The 15000-nt window shown below is 40.0% G+C and overlaps 3 protein-coding genes across 3 annotated transcripts in view; 1 reads left to right on the top strand and 2 right to left on the bottom strand.

Moving 5' to 3' along the window:
• The first annotated feature begins 865 nt into the window (after positions 1–865).
• ccl20b (chemokine (C-C motif) ligand 20b) lies at positions 866–3411 on the top strand. The gene is made up of 5 exons (XM_083667855.1): positions 866–912; positions 1521–2031; positions 2304–2406; positions 2629–2706; positions 2884–3411. The coding sequence occupies exons 2-5, from the start codon at positions 1950–1952 to the stop codon at positions 2924–2926; spliced, it is 306 nt and encodes a 101-aa protein (XP_083523981.1). The 5' UTR covers positions 866–912; positions 1521–1949; the 3' UTR covers positions 2927–3411.
• Positions 3412–3599: 188 nt separating this feature from the next.
• LOC310810435 (toll-like receptor 13) lies at positions 3600–5634 on the bottom strand (the record flags this gene model as incomplete). The annotated part of the gene is made up of 3 exons (XM_083678197.1): positions 3600–3966; positions 4314–4431; positions 4638–5634. The coding sequence occupies 3 exons, from the start codon at positions 5632–5634 to the stop codon at positions 3726–3728; spliced, it is 1356 nt and encodes a 451-aa protein (XP_083534323.1). The 3' UTR covers positions 3600–3725.
• An 8364-nt stretch (positions 5635–13998) lies between these two features.
• The window catches only part of LOC310810402 (toll-like receptor 13), a gene marked incomplete at both ends in the record, with an annotated part of 1445 nt that continues 443 nt past the window's right edge, over positions 13999–15000 (bottom strand). The window contains 3 exons of the mRNA XM_083678147.1: positions 13999–14200; positions 14482–14599; positions 14846–15000. The exon at positions 14846–15000 is cut by the window's right edge and continues 142 nt beyond it. Coding sequence (XP_083534273.1) covers positions 13999–14200; positions 14482–14599; positions 14846–15000 — 475 coding nt within the window. The remainder of the gene's footprint in view (positions 14201–14481; positions 14600–14845) is intronic.

Raw genomic sequence — 15000 nt, 5'->3', positions numbered from 1 at the left:
ACACACACACACACACACACACACACACACACACACACACACACACACACACACACACACACACAGTCCCACAGAGTTCATGTTGCACAGGCCTGTCCCTCCTCACACCAAGGCTGTTTATAGAACTCTCTGTGTTACTATTTTTAGCCCTGTTAAGCTGTAAATATAAATGCGTATGACCTTAAAGAATGCCTCTAAAGCCACTGAGATGATAAGATGATCAGAGATTGTGTACGTATACAGTATGTGCATGTGTTTGTGTGCACACGTGAGTGTGTGCATGTGTGTGTCTGTATGTGTGTATGTGTGTTTGTGTGTTGCTGAATTCCCATCACCTTCTGCTCTCCCAAAGTCCCCTTAATGTATTAACAAAAGGATGGATTAGTGAAAGAGATATGGTGATATGGTGGACACTCCCTTTATTCCTTGCTTTTTCAATCAATTCATAAAGGGGTCTGAACAAGTATACACTCTGGAGAATAGGGCAGAGAATAGGGGCTTATTGTGAGTGTGCTGGTTTAAGGACAGGGATTTCCATGACAAAGTTATTTTGTCCCTCTTTTATCTGTTGTCTGCTTTACCTTGAGAGCGGTAAACCAGGCCAAGATAAAGCTAGGAACAAACAGACAAAACCCAGACACTATCCCATTTCCACATTGTCACTTATACACAGAGTACATTTCATCGCACCCGTCTCAGAGATACTATCTCGCGTATGAATGCACACACACACACACACACACACACACGCACACACACACACACGCACACACGCACACACACGCACACACACACACACACACACAGGTAAAAGACAGTAGTATGATGTACTGAGTATGGGTGGAGGAGGAATGCTGACATCTACACATCTACCGATGCCTGAAGGACAAAGGCACTGTTGGTTTCTCTCTGGTAGTTATATGATCAATTAATGTTGTAATTAATGATTTATCAATGTAATTAATGGTCCAAAGGGTCCGTTCTCCTGGTGACCCAGGTATGAATCGGTCCCTGATTCTAAGGGAAGAGTAGTAATGACTTTGAATCAGGGTTCCTCATCATAAACCACACAAATGTAGTATACCAGTTCTACTGTATATATACAGTATGTTTACAATGCCATATCTTCTGCTTCTATAGTCTGATCTATCATGGTCATGATTTACAATTCCACAGGTTTATTATGTTAATACAGTACATTATATCCATATCCAGATCAAATGTACAGTTTAAAGCAGTAAAAATTACTTAGCTCCTTCTCATTCAGGTGTTTACACATTCCAGGTAAGATCTGTAATGGCCAAAAAATAATTTGTACTATTTTGCTTGAGTCTTGTATGAAATATATTTACCTTGTTGTGACCCAATGTACTTTGTTCTTTTACATTACGTGACTGAGGAGGAACCAAAACCGACTGCTTTTGCTATATTACAATAGACAGTATGTGACCTTGGAACACTCCTAACCGCAGGCTGAGACATTGTCACAGTGGCTCACAACACCTACACTTCTTTCCCAGCTTCTTCATCAGCAAGCGGGTGCAAAACATGTTTACCCCTCGACCTATGATGTACGAGCAAGACCCTGTCGCCCTACAGTCCAATGCTGAATTGTCAGAGAATTATTAACCTAGAAGGAAGTACAGAGAGATAATTAGCCCCACTCCACCTCCTCCTTCCACCCACACACACATACACACACACAGTAAAACCTGTTCACTTGACACAAGCAGCCGTTCAGGGGAAAACCCAAGACTAAAGATTGCTTAAGAACTCTCACTCTCACTCACTCACTCACTCACTCACTCAGACAGACACACACGCTGCAGTGAACTCTACGACTGAGAACTACGGCGCTAGCACACTCTCACTCAGACAAACACACACTCACTTACACACACACACACACACACACACACACACACACACTCTCTCCTCTCCCTGGTACGATGGCAAGTTGTAGACTGTGCATTCTGGCTGTGTTCTGCTCTCTCCTCCTCGTCACAACCTTCATCCCTACCATGCAATCAGGTGAGTGTACCCCCACTGACTGCTAACTTCTTCACTGTTAGTGGTTGTTGTCCATCGACACTTCCATATCTGCCCTAATGATGAGCTTCATGGTGACTGTAGAGATTAGTTTGTGTGCCACATTACTTGTTCAGACTGGGTATGTGTAATATCAATTTGGTGAGGAAGAGGCAGATGTCTCGTTTCGTTGTTGTTAGCGTGTCCTCTAAAACACACATACAGTATTCACACCTTATGTAACTGTGTATGTGTGTGTGTCTGTGTGTGTGTAGCAAGGTGCTGTCTGAAGTATTTACGGCATCCATTGCCATGTCGGCAGCTAAAAAGCTACACTGTCCAAACCATCACCTCTGCTTGTGACATCGAAGCCATTGTGTGAGTATATCCTCCAATCACATACCAGAGCAGGGAGTTGTTCACCCAATCAAAGGCCAGCATAGAGACTCTATATGTTATGTGAGATAGAGTGTTTATAGTGTGTCTGAAAGGTGTTTAGTGTGTTTAGTACCTGTATGTGAGAAGTGTGTGTGTGTGTGTGTGTGTGTGTGTGTGTGTGTGTTGACACAGTGTTGACAGTGTCATTGTGTGTCATTGCAGCTTCCAAACTGCAAGGGGCAGGTTTGTGTGTGCCGACCCCTCTAAGCACTGGACTCTGAGGGGGATGATGTGTCTGCAGTGAGTACACCTATACACCTGTTATATCTGTTACCCCCAGCTCTACTATCTATCTATTGTGTGTGTGTGTGTGTGTGTGTGTGTGTGTGTGTGTGTGCATGTGTGTTTAAATTGTATGGAGTGCATAGTGAAATTGAGTCAAAACCTCAACTTTAGGTGCATGTTTGTTCCTTCCAGACTCAAAAAGAACGGAAGATCTCCTCTGAAAAGAAGCACCTGATCCACTGAGGAGTGAAAGATTATCTTACTGACATTAAAGTACAGGATACATGTATTGTAGTATATACTTAAAATCCAATTATGTATAACTGATATTTACTTGACTAAGTGGCATAGTATAGTTATAACACAATACAAATGGATAACTCAAAAAAAAAAATCTTAAGTAGGTTTTGACTGACTAGCTTGCTTAAAAAGTTGGTTTATCAATGTTGTTGGTCTGTTTTATAAACAGAAGATGTGATATTCCTAATACTTCAGCAGATAACATTGTTTTCGCCAGAGTACCACAAAATATTTTTGTGTTGATGCTTATCTTCTCTCCAACTGTTAAAAGAGAAAAAGGGAACACTAAAAACTTTATTTACATGTTTATCAAAATGTATTGGTTTTACTAAGGTGTAAAACTGTAACCATAGAGCTGAATGAATAAATGACTTTATTTTACATGATTTAAAATACATATAGAGTTGCCTCGTCCATTTGTATGATCAATAGCAGAAAGATAATAAAATGTTTTGAAATTGTATGTGTTAAATGTGTATGTATGGAAGCATATATAACAGCACCAAAGTATAAGGCATGTATGTTCTTCTGATCCTGAATTGACTACTACCTTTCAGATTTTTCAGTAAATTCAGGCAAACCATAATCATTTACTTAAAATGTTTTTTGGGATAAAAAATAAGTTCAGAGCATGATGATTGTTACATTTGGGTTGTCAACACAAACACCAATCAATTAATGAATTAACCAAATCTAGTTCTGAGCTGTAAGGTTGCAACATTTGGTTGCCGCTGTCATGGCCTCTCCATCCCAGAGAGGATAGGGTTCTCCTCAGCAGGGCAGTCCCTGGTCTCCAGAGCCAGCCGGAGTTTCTGCCAGAAGACCCTGGTGTCTTCCCCAGCTCTGGACCAGCTCAGGTAGGTGCGTTTCTTCAGCAGCCTTCTCATGCGGTGGTAGGGAGAGAGCAGCTGGGCTGGGATCTCCTCTAGAAACACCAGGATCAGCACATCTTTCTGCTCGTCAAACAAACGGAAGCTGGAGAGAGGAGAGAAGAGAAGAGTGGGGGCAGGGTACAGTAAGTGAGTGTCTGTGTAGGGGAGAGTAGGTGCTCATGACCATTTGCTTTGCAGTTACAGAGAACATGGACGTGTAGCAGAAGCGGTTCAGTGCATACATGGGCTTCTCAGTGGTCTAATGTGCCCTTGAGTTGCACAATTTGTATACATTTATGTTATTGAACCTTTATTTATCAATGCGGGTCAGTTGAGAACAAATTCTTATTTACAATGACTGCTTGGCCAGTGACGACTGGGGAAAGAAGAAGATGCCATATAGTCAATACCTGGTTGGCCACATCAGTATATATAGAACATTAGACTCACCTGGCCACCTGGATCTCTCTGGAGCACCACTCACTCTCCAGGTAGCGGCGGCTGATCAAACAGATGGTCTTCCTGCTCCCGTAGATGGCCTCTGTGATGTTGTCTATGATGGGTTTGCCTGTAGAACATGGTAGAAATACATTATTTTTAAATTGGGATTTTCACCAACATTTTGCGACATCGTGTAGCTGTGTGACATGTAGCTGTGATATATAATGACAGGGTTTTAACCTTACTAGTCAGAGTTGCTCGTCACACACACACACACACACACACACACACACACACACACACACACACACACACACACACACACAGAACGACCTGGTGTGAAGTCCCGGTGGTGCAGACACAGTCTCCAGCCCTGCTCTCCCTCCAGCTGTGGCAGCAGCTCTCTCAGGACCCAGGGTTCATCATGAGTGTTGTAGGACACAAAGGCATCGTACTGATGAGGCTGGCACCTGTTCCTCAGCTTGGTGTCATAGAGATAAGCCAGCAGGAGGTGGTAGGCATAAACCACCTGCCATCTTAGAAAATGATAAATGAAAGACCCCAGCAGGGTAAGGAGCACCAGAAAGGTGGTAGAGATGTAGTAGAAGAAGCCTATGTCTATTGAACAGGAGTGGATGTCTAGGTCTAACAGTTTACTGTCCCTTAGATCAACTGGATAGCTGCAGGAAAAGTTATGACCGTTAACAACTTGCGTTTGGTTATTGTTTCCCACCCACTGAACGAACCAAGCATTGCTGCAATCACAGGCAAAAGGGTTTCCTTGTATGTCCAGGTAAGTTAAAGCGGGGATAGAACTTAGTACTTTATCATTGATCACTGAAAACTCATTATGTTGGACTTGTAAGAAATTGACCTGGGTGAGGTTGGCCTGTATAAGGAAATCTAATGACTTAAGGCCTGCTTTTGACAGGAAGAGTTTCTCAAGTTTTGGAATTGGGTGAAACAGCTCTGGAGAGAGGTCTATGAAGTTATTTGAGCTGATTTCAAGGTACCTCAACTGGGGTGTGTGAATGAAAGTGTCTAGTTGTAAGGATGTAAGATGAATATTCCTTGCTTTAAATACTAATAAATTTGTCAAACCTTCAAGAAAGTTGGATGGTAGATAAGACTTGAGTCTGTGATGCTGACTGAAGATTAAGAGGTTCTCTAGAGATGACAAGTTAGAGAAGGGTGGATGGATGTGTTCGTCCCTTTGATATTTTATACGATTGTCGATCAAGTTTAGATTTCTCAAGTTTGTTAACACACTGAACACACTGGCTCTAATTTGATCATGTTCTAAATCATTTTTTAACAGAATAAGTGACATAAGGTTGGCCAATCCCTCAAAGGCCCCAGGCTCCAGTTTTTTAATATGATTTTGCTGTAAAGTCAAATGCTTGAGAGACTTTAAGCTTGAAAAGTCTCCTTTTTTGATAGAGATTAATTGATTGTAGTCTAAATACAAAATCTCTAGATTTCGCAAACCACTCTTGAAAGCATTGCCCAAGGCCTGGATGTAGTTGTGTCCGAGTTTCAATGTTCTTAAGTCGCTCAAATCCTGGAAAACACAGTCTTCAACGTTTCTGATACAATTGTTATAAAGATACAGTTCTTTGAGTCTGGTTAGATTGCCGAAATCTGAGCAGCCTAGTTTTTTGATGCTATTGAAACTAAGGTCTAGGATTTCCAGGGTGGGGAGATTCCTTGTGGCATTTGGCACAGAAGAAAGTATGTTATGGCTACATTTAAGACTTCCCAGTTGCTGTATTGATCTGAATGCAAACTCAGAGAGTTGAGAGATATTATTATTTGATAGGCTAACTTCAGTCACCAGGGTACAGAACTGCAGAAGTTCCTCTGAGACAATATTGATGTTGTTGCTTCGTAGTTGGAGCGAGGTTAGTGTAGGTATATGGCAGGCAATATTGATGAGAGCCTTGGTCCTCTCTTCCCCCATTCCATACAGTGTCAGTTTACTAATCGAGGAGTTAACGCTCTGTAGAACCATCTTCATTCCGTCCAAGGACATGTTGACACTGCTCAAGTCAAGACTGGACACATTGCTCAGATAAGACTTGTTTTGAACATCCCAGACCATGCCATCCTTTTGACCACAGTGGGCAAGTTTTAATGTATTTAGTTTAGGAAAGATATCTGCTGTAATTCTGAAGATTTTAAGTGGATTGTTCGATACATCCAGCATCTTCAGCCATAAGGACGTGTTTGATATTTCCAAAGACTGAAAAGATGTGAAATAGTTCCCCATAATGTACAATTTTTCAATGTTTGGTATGTGTTGTAAGATGTGCTGGACTGTCTTTATGCAATCCAGCTTGTTTTTGGATAAGTCCAGAACCTTTAAATTGGAGAGAAACTGAAAGGTTGAGGACCCAATTATTTTGATATGGTTGTTGTAGAGTTGTAGCATTGATACTTTGGCAAGGCCCAGAAAAATGTGGTCTGAGAGGGACCTGAGTCTATTCTTTGCTAAATTTAGCACATCTAGAGCCTTCAAGTCAGCAAAAGCCCCATCATCCACTTGAGAGATATGGTTGCTGGACAAGTTCAAAGATTTTAGGGCAGATAGGTCTTTGAAATCCAGCTTTTTTATCTCTGTAATATTATTTTTAGAAATGTCTAAAAACATAACTATTGCTGGCGTGTCTTCTGGTATGGCTGTGAGGTTCATACAGCTACAGAGTACGCTCATGTTGATGGTGACATTTTGAGAGAAAGCGATCCTGCAGTTTTTTAGTGAGTACCCCATTACTGGATTAACAAGGACAAGACAATACAGCAGAAAGCAAAGAAAGACGCCCAGCTGAGGATATGTAGACCCACTTCCTGTTCCTGACATGGTTATCTTCAGTGTCATCATGAGTAGCTTAACCTGGAGGTTTAGGTAAAGCACAGAGAGCAACAATAAAATATGGCATACATCATGATTCTGGAAATATGACAGAATAAGAAACTGCAAACCTGTTGCAATTGCACATACATACATTTCCTAAACTGTGTGTGGTTTGTGTGGTGCTGGAATTATACAATGTTATTTATTTTACTACATACTGTAGCTTGATTATTCATTATATAAATATGTATTTTAACTACTATAGTAGTAATAGTAGTAATGGAGTTGAGTGGGGTGTTGTGATAAAAAATAATAAACCATGCTTATCACGAAACACCATTGCTATTAAATTACAGTGAGTACATGAGTAATTACAGTGTCATTACTATGTTCAATAACAGAAAAAATATGTCACAATTTTAAACATTTAGTGTCATCTGATAAAGAGATACTATAACCTTGGTTTGTATCAGGACTTAACTAAACACTAAAAAGGGTCACACTTTATTTGGATAGTCCCCTATAGTGGATCTACAGTTGCTCAGACTATCAACAAACTATCAACTGCAACTCTGTTGATTTGCAACAGTTTGCTAGGGTTAGGGCTAGGTTCCGGGTTATGTTTAGGGTTAGGATGAGGGTTAAGGTTAGGGTAAGGGTTAGGTTTCAGGTTATGATAGGGGTTAAGCTTAGGGTTAGGGCTAAGGTTAGTGGATAGTTTGTTAAAATGTTGTTGACAGTTAGTTGAACATCTACAAACAATTTATTTGGAACTATCCAAATAAAGTGTTACCCTAAAAAGTACTGACAACTGAACACATTTGGTTGTAGTGTACATACTGTTGATACATCCTCTGATAGTCTACGGTATTCTATGTATTCTCTCCATACAATAAAAATTTAATCTCAAATTAAATTCTGAAATGATTAATTAATTAATAGTTAATCATAGTTAATCATTTGATTAATCTCAATTGTTGTTGTATATTTGCTTGATAGACCTCCTTGTACGTTATCAAATTAATCAACATCAACATAAATAATGGATTCTCTGTTATCTCTAATGCTACTTATGTCATTGATACAATCAATACAACTTTATGTGAGGAAAATAGCTTTAAATCAGACAATGGTCAGTGTAATTAAGATATTATTTGGAAAAAAGACATCGCACAGCACAGGAGACAGACAACCCATAATAAAGAGAATATATTTAAAACAGTCATCATTATTATACTCACAATCATCAGAAGAGGACATGGTCATTGTGAATGCTTCTCCCTCTAGCATTGCACTGTGGTCATGCAAAATCATTCCAGTCACTTATGGTCACTTATGTCATACTTTCACTTCCATGCTCCAACCCTCATTTCCCCCCATTAAAGCCTGAAGGGCGATGCATACTGTATTTGTAAAAGAAAGTGACATTTTAGAGGGACGGTTCTGAATTCAAAATAAGTTTTAATGAGGCAGATTAGGAAGAGTAATTGTTTTCATCATCATATATAGATCATATAGATCATCATATATCATATATATCATATCATCATATAGAGACTAACACAAATAATAAGAAGTCAGAGCCAATATACAGGTTCCAACGTCATCACCACACCAAAGCACTGGAAAAAAATCAAAAGGTCGTCAGTTTTACTCACTTCCTCATTCATGGTGAGGCACTGTGAATGACGAAGTGAGTAAAAAATGATGTCTTTGGAATAAGTGACGAGTACGAGTGTGTACCCTGTAGCTTAGAGTTTAGACTCTTGGGACTATTCTATTGTACCAAGCAAACAAATCCAACAGTTTACGTATTGTATTTAAGTGTATTTGACATACAGTATGTATTTGATCTAGGTCTCACTAATACTGACTAATTCTACATTATGACAGTTAGGGGAGCATTGGACCAGACGAGAAAATAGTTTTCCAATGGAGGGGGGTGGTTGCGCTTACTTAAGTGGCGTGCCCTGCAGACTTTTGATGTAGGGCAGATGCAGATTAGAAGTCAATGGAAGTGTGAGTGCCTTGACTACATAACATAGCCACAATATCTGAGTCCGGTATTTATTGCTTGCAAACAAGAGACAAGAGCGTAACAGCAGCCCAGCGTAGATCCGGGTGTCCGTTCAGCAGAAATCTGAAGAGAAGATTATCAGGGTTGTCTTTTATACAGTTTAAACATAATGTTAGGCGCCGCCAAGGCTATCGGCTGATGGGCTTGTGTTTACGTGAGAGAGGGCGGGAGAGAACTAACAATGGGGAGACTTTCTTACTGATCACTCTGGGCTTTCTTACTGATTAATCGGCGTTCAACATTTCACACCTATTGGCAAGATATGTCTGTTCTCCCATTACTGCTCTTGCCCACCACTCCCTCTGAAATCACCGTTGTTCATATGGTAAATCATACAGTGCTTCTCAGAACAATGGCTATAGAACTTCAGAGGTGTGGCAAGAGAAAATGTAATCGCAGTATTTACACAAGTTGTATCAGTCATTTGAAAGTGTATAACTTGAAAATATTTTCCATAACATGGAGCAAACAAACAAACCAAGTTTCCTGTGAATTTGTAGAACATACATCTGAGATTACAGGGATAATCTTGAATGTGTCCCTCAGGTTGAAATTCAGTGAATTATGAGTATTATGCATAAGTGTTAAGAACAATTCCTCAATGTTTCCTCAATGTTAGCCTACAAGGTCTGCAAAGGCTGTAAAACTATCTTTTTAGAATTTTCCATGTGTAACTAAATGAAACTTGTAGATACACTGGAATGTATTGCATTACATTTTAATACAGATTACTGTACATAGATGAAGCCATTGCTTTTATTGGAATTGGTGCAGTTGAGACTTGAATTCCCAACCCTATTTCACTTGTGTAATTACACAAACCTCTCAACTCCATTGGTATGCACATTTTCTATGTACAGCGTTTATACAATGTTGTTACTAGAGTAATTACATCAATAACATGACCTAATGCATTCACAAAGCCTTGTTAATGCTTAATAAAACTGTAACAAATGGTTAATTACAGTATAAAAAAAAAAAAGCGAAAAGAGATTTTTTTATTGGATAGATACAGTGTAGAGAGACAGGAAAGTAAGGAGGAGAGGGTATGTCAGCAGGGCATGGGCCGAATTCGATCCCATGCTGACATGGGCATACTGTATGTGTGCACTGTACCACCCCAGTCCACTGGACCACCCCAGTCCACTGGACCACCCCAGGTCACTAATTACAGTAGTTATACATGTTTACTAAATCTTAAATCCTCATTAATGCCAGCTGGTATGTGGACATTATGAAAATACAAGTGCAGAACATTCTGGGGATTGCAAATTGACTACATTTTCGAGATTTTATCACTGAGGCAATACTGTTTGGTGGTTAGCTTTGATGGTAACACTTTACAATAAGGTACTCTTTGTAAAGGATTTATAAATGGTTGGTAATGAGTTAATAAATCATTTAAAACCAGTTTATTATTTATTATTGTTGTTATTTTAGTTATAACTTGAAGGATAAAGTTGTCCTCAGAAGGGGGCGGTGGAGGTGAAGAGGCTTTGCTACAGAAGATACTGGCTAGCTAGCTCGCCTCATCTGACATTGCTAGCTAGTGAGCTACACCAGTGGCACCACACAGCATATACTAGTAAACTTGTCCCTCTAGCTAATTGTGTACTATTGGCATTTAAACAACCACCTCTTTCAAGCTTACAACAAAGTCACACTGGTGTGGACCTAGCTAGGTAGCTCTATGTTAGCCAGTCATGACATCAGCATCAAATTGATATATCTAATTAGCTATAGTAAGTGTAGCTAGTTAGTAGCATCACCTTTGAAGTAAGCAATGTCATATACATTCTTAATTTTTTTCAAGGAAGCAGCAGACGAGAGCCTAGCGTAAATGTTATATATCATTAGATAGCTTTGACTAAATACTGATTAAAGACAGCAACACGAGGGAGTTGGCGGCTACAGTTCTACAGTTCAAAATAAAAATACTGCCCTATAAATGGTTTAAATGCTATTCATGCTGAACTGTAACCAGATAACCATATTCTGTAACGTACAGTACAGAGTGACCCAGTAGTAGCCATTAAATCCAAACCTACTGACCATGACCATCATTGCTTCAGACAATGATTTTTAGCTTGTTTATGTCTCTTTCATTATAACACTTGGACAACAATTTGACTATAGAGAAATATGTTCCAATTATTATAGTATTAGACAATAACTATGAAATATAATTGGTTATTAATTAATCAATTTTTACAAACATATTGTTTGTTTTAAATATTATCAAGTATTATAAAAGTCTATCCAGAGAGGCTTGGAGAACCTGCACCGTCCCAGGCTCAATCTGATTCTCCAAATGAGAGTATGTCCACTTCACTCACTCAGTTGATTTGAAGACTTGGATGTGACAGAGATGTGTCAATCAAGTAAGTTCACATGCATGAAGTCAAGTTGACATTAGACCCTCTATAACCTTGTTGTGAAATCCTTTGCAGAAAGTAGTTACAAAGGATTGGAAACCTGTTTGAAATGAGTGACACCTCACCACACGTGAAACAAATCAAATACTGAACCTAATGCCTTTACCGACTAGATTTTGTGTAGTGCACACTTCTGGCAAAACAGAATTCAGTTTTTCTTAAATTTTCATCAATGTTGCAAGCTAGCATCTAGCAACAACTCTAGGCAAAATAGTAGAAAAATGGCAAGATGACGCACATAACAACAAGCAATCATCTACAGGTATGTGGGGGAAGGTTCTTGGAATGTAACATCCAATGGAAAAGTGAGCACATTCTCCCATCGCTCCATCCAGGTTCAATTCAAGACAGATTGGGTAATCTAAAATTCTCTAGACCTCCAAAAGAGGCGTGAGAACGAAATTTGGAGGTATGGCTACGCAAGACTAGACCTCCTAAAATGTTATCATAAAGCATTGGCAAACTCACAGCAGGGAATTAACCATAGAAGCAGCCTAATATAAGGCATTGTCAGGTAAACTATCATTCCTTTTTCATAAGCCACATCTGAAAAAATATCCTGCTTTTCGGTTTGTTGCACAATCTAAAATGGATCTAAAATGATACAATGTATCATTATGATTATCAAAATCATATTAGCCATTGCTACTGCTGTTTTGCTCCCACCCAACATCCCATTTCCTGTTCCCTTATATCCCTAAAATCCATTCATTCCAAACACAAGGGGACAATAACCACAAGGATAAGTAAAAATAGCATTCAATAGGGAATATAAACTTAGAAGCAAATATTATCATAATGATATTGATTGCATTGATTTAATTAAGTTAATAATTCTAAATTAATATTTGAAAATTAACATAAATAACATGTAGCCTAAATAGCTCTTACAGGTACATTAATTAAGAGTAATTATACCCACAGTTAGTTAGTTCTCAAAGCAATTATGGTACTTTCGGTTGGGCTAAGCAGCTAGCAGTTGGCTGTTCGCCGCAGTTTACTAGCAGCAACTAAACGAAGTCCTGCAGTGCCAGTACCCTGACGTTGATTGACAGCTGTCAATCACAGGCCAGGGATCTAGTAGTGCAGTGTTTGGAAAACGATAAACTACCAAGCAAGATACAGTAAGTAGGGTTTTAATCCCAGGACACCGCTGTTGCACTTCAAAGGCGCCGCCGCACCGTATACGCGGTGTGAAGTGCTGCCGAAAGCCACCACAAGGTGGATGTTTGAAAAGAGAATGGCTTGCTTTATCAGATCGATTGGCAAAGCGAAATAGCATATTCTCATGCTCATAGGATATAATGTTTCTCAGTTGATTCCGCGCATTTCAGCTATATGGACATAAATATGTTCAACGTGAAGTCAGAGCGGTGCCATAGCGGAGTGTTCAAATGTGAAAAATCTAATTTATTATAGCAGCTCATGAATTGCAGATCACGCATTCTCTCACAGCGCAATATACACTTTATTAGGTACACCTGTTCAACTGCTCGTTAACGCAAATATCTAATGGTGTGGGGGATATTTTCTTAGCACACTTTGGGCCCCTTAGTACCAATTGAGCATCGTTTAAACGCCACAGCCTACCTGAGTATTGTTGCTGACCATGTCCATCCCTTTATGACCACAGTGTACCCATCTTCTGATGGCTACTTCCAGCAGAATAACGCGCCATGTTACAAAGCTCACATCATCTCAAACTTGTTTCTTGAACATGACAATGAGTTCACTGTACTCCAATGGCCTCCACAGTCACCAGATCTCATTCCAATAGAGCACCTTTGGGATGTGGTGGAATGGGAGATTCGCATCATGGATGTGCAGCCGACAAATCTGCAGCAATGATGCTTTCATGTCAATATGGACCAAAATCTCTGAGGAATGTTTCCAGCACCTTGTTGAATCTATGCCACAAAGAATTAAGGCAGTTCTGAAGGCAAAAAGGGGTCCAACCCGGTGCTAGCAAGGTGTACCTAATAAAGTGGCCGGTCAGTGTATAATGGACGCAAGAACTCATAAGCTACTCTTCCAATAATTAATCAGGCGGTAATGTTTGTAAACACACTGTAAACATATCCATCATGCCCAACGATGCCTCCTGATGGTGGTTTTGACGAGGTGAATGACCTGAAAAAACATCAACTTCGGCCTACTGTACAGCTCAATCAACAGAATGCTCCACGTTTTTCCAGAAATAAATGTCAATTATATGAATTGTTTATTGTCAGTTTATTTCAAGGTACAGTATGTGGCTGGCTATAGCTACTATTGGCCAACAATTTTAGCAAGGTTGGTTATAGCCAGCCATGTCTACTATTTAGTTTATCATGGTTTTGTATAACAGTACGAGAAATGTTCATAATATGTGCTGAACTGCGAATAAATGATTTGTTTGGAGGCTGTTACTGTAGCCATGCATGGAAGGGGCCATGCTAACTCTGCGGTGGTGGGAGAGAACAGCTGGGCTGGGATCTCCTCTAGAAACACCAGGATCAGCACATCTTTCTGCTCGTCAAACAAACGGAAGCTGGAGAGAGGAGAGAAGAGAAGAGTGGGGGCAGGGTACAGTAAGTGAGTGTCTGTGTAGGGGAGAGTAGGTGCTCATGACCATTTGCTTTGCAGTTACAGAGAACATGGAAGTGTAGCAGAAGCGGTTCAGTGAACGATGTGTTATGAGTATCCATGTTTGACCTGATAACCAGCAAATACATGGGCTTCTCATGGTCTAATATGCCTTTGAGTTGCATAAGATGCCACATAGTCAATACCTGGTTGGCCACATCAGTATATATAGAACATTAGACTCACCTGGCCACCTGGATCTCTCTGGAGCACCACTCACTCTCCAGGTAGTGGCGGCTGATCACACAGATGGTCTTTCTGCTCCCGTAGATGGCCTCTGTGATGTTGTCTATGATGGGTTTGCCTGAAGGAATACATTATTTTTTAATTGTAATTTTCACCCACATTTGCAGGCTATGTATAAAGGCTAGATAAGAAATGTAGCTGCACCTCTACACTGTAATATTTTGTCTTTGCCAGTGGACATTCTATGATGTTGGAGGTGTGCCATTACATATTGTGTTCTGTTCTGAATTTTCTCACCAGAGAGAAATAGGTGAGTCATCTGTGCAAATCCTTACTAGTCAGAATTTCTAACACACACACACACACACACAGAACGACCTGGTGTGAAGTCCCGCTGGTGGACACAGTCTCCAGCCCTGCTCTCCCTCCAGCTGTGGCAGCAGCTCTCTCAGGACCCAGGGTTCATCATGAGTGTTGTAGGACACAAAGGCATCGTACTGATGAGGCTGGCACCTGTTC

This window comes from Argentina silus (assembly GCF_951799395.1).
Source record: "Argentina silus genome assembly, chromosome: 1".
NCBI classification, from domain to species: domain Eukaryota; kingdom Metazoa; phylum Chordata; class Actinopteri; order Argentiniformes; family Argentinidae; genus Argentina; species Argentina silus.
The sequence above is the reverse complement of the archived record's forward strand: the minus strand, read 5'-3'. Positions and strand labels throughout refer to the sequence as shown.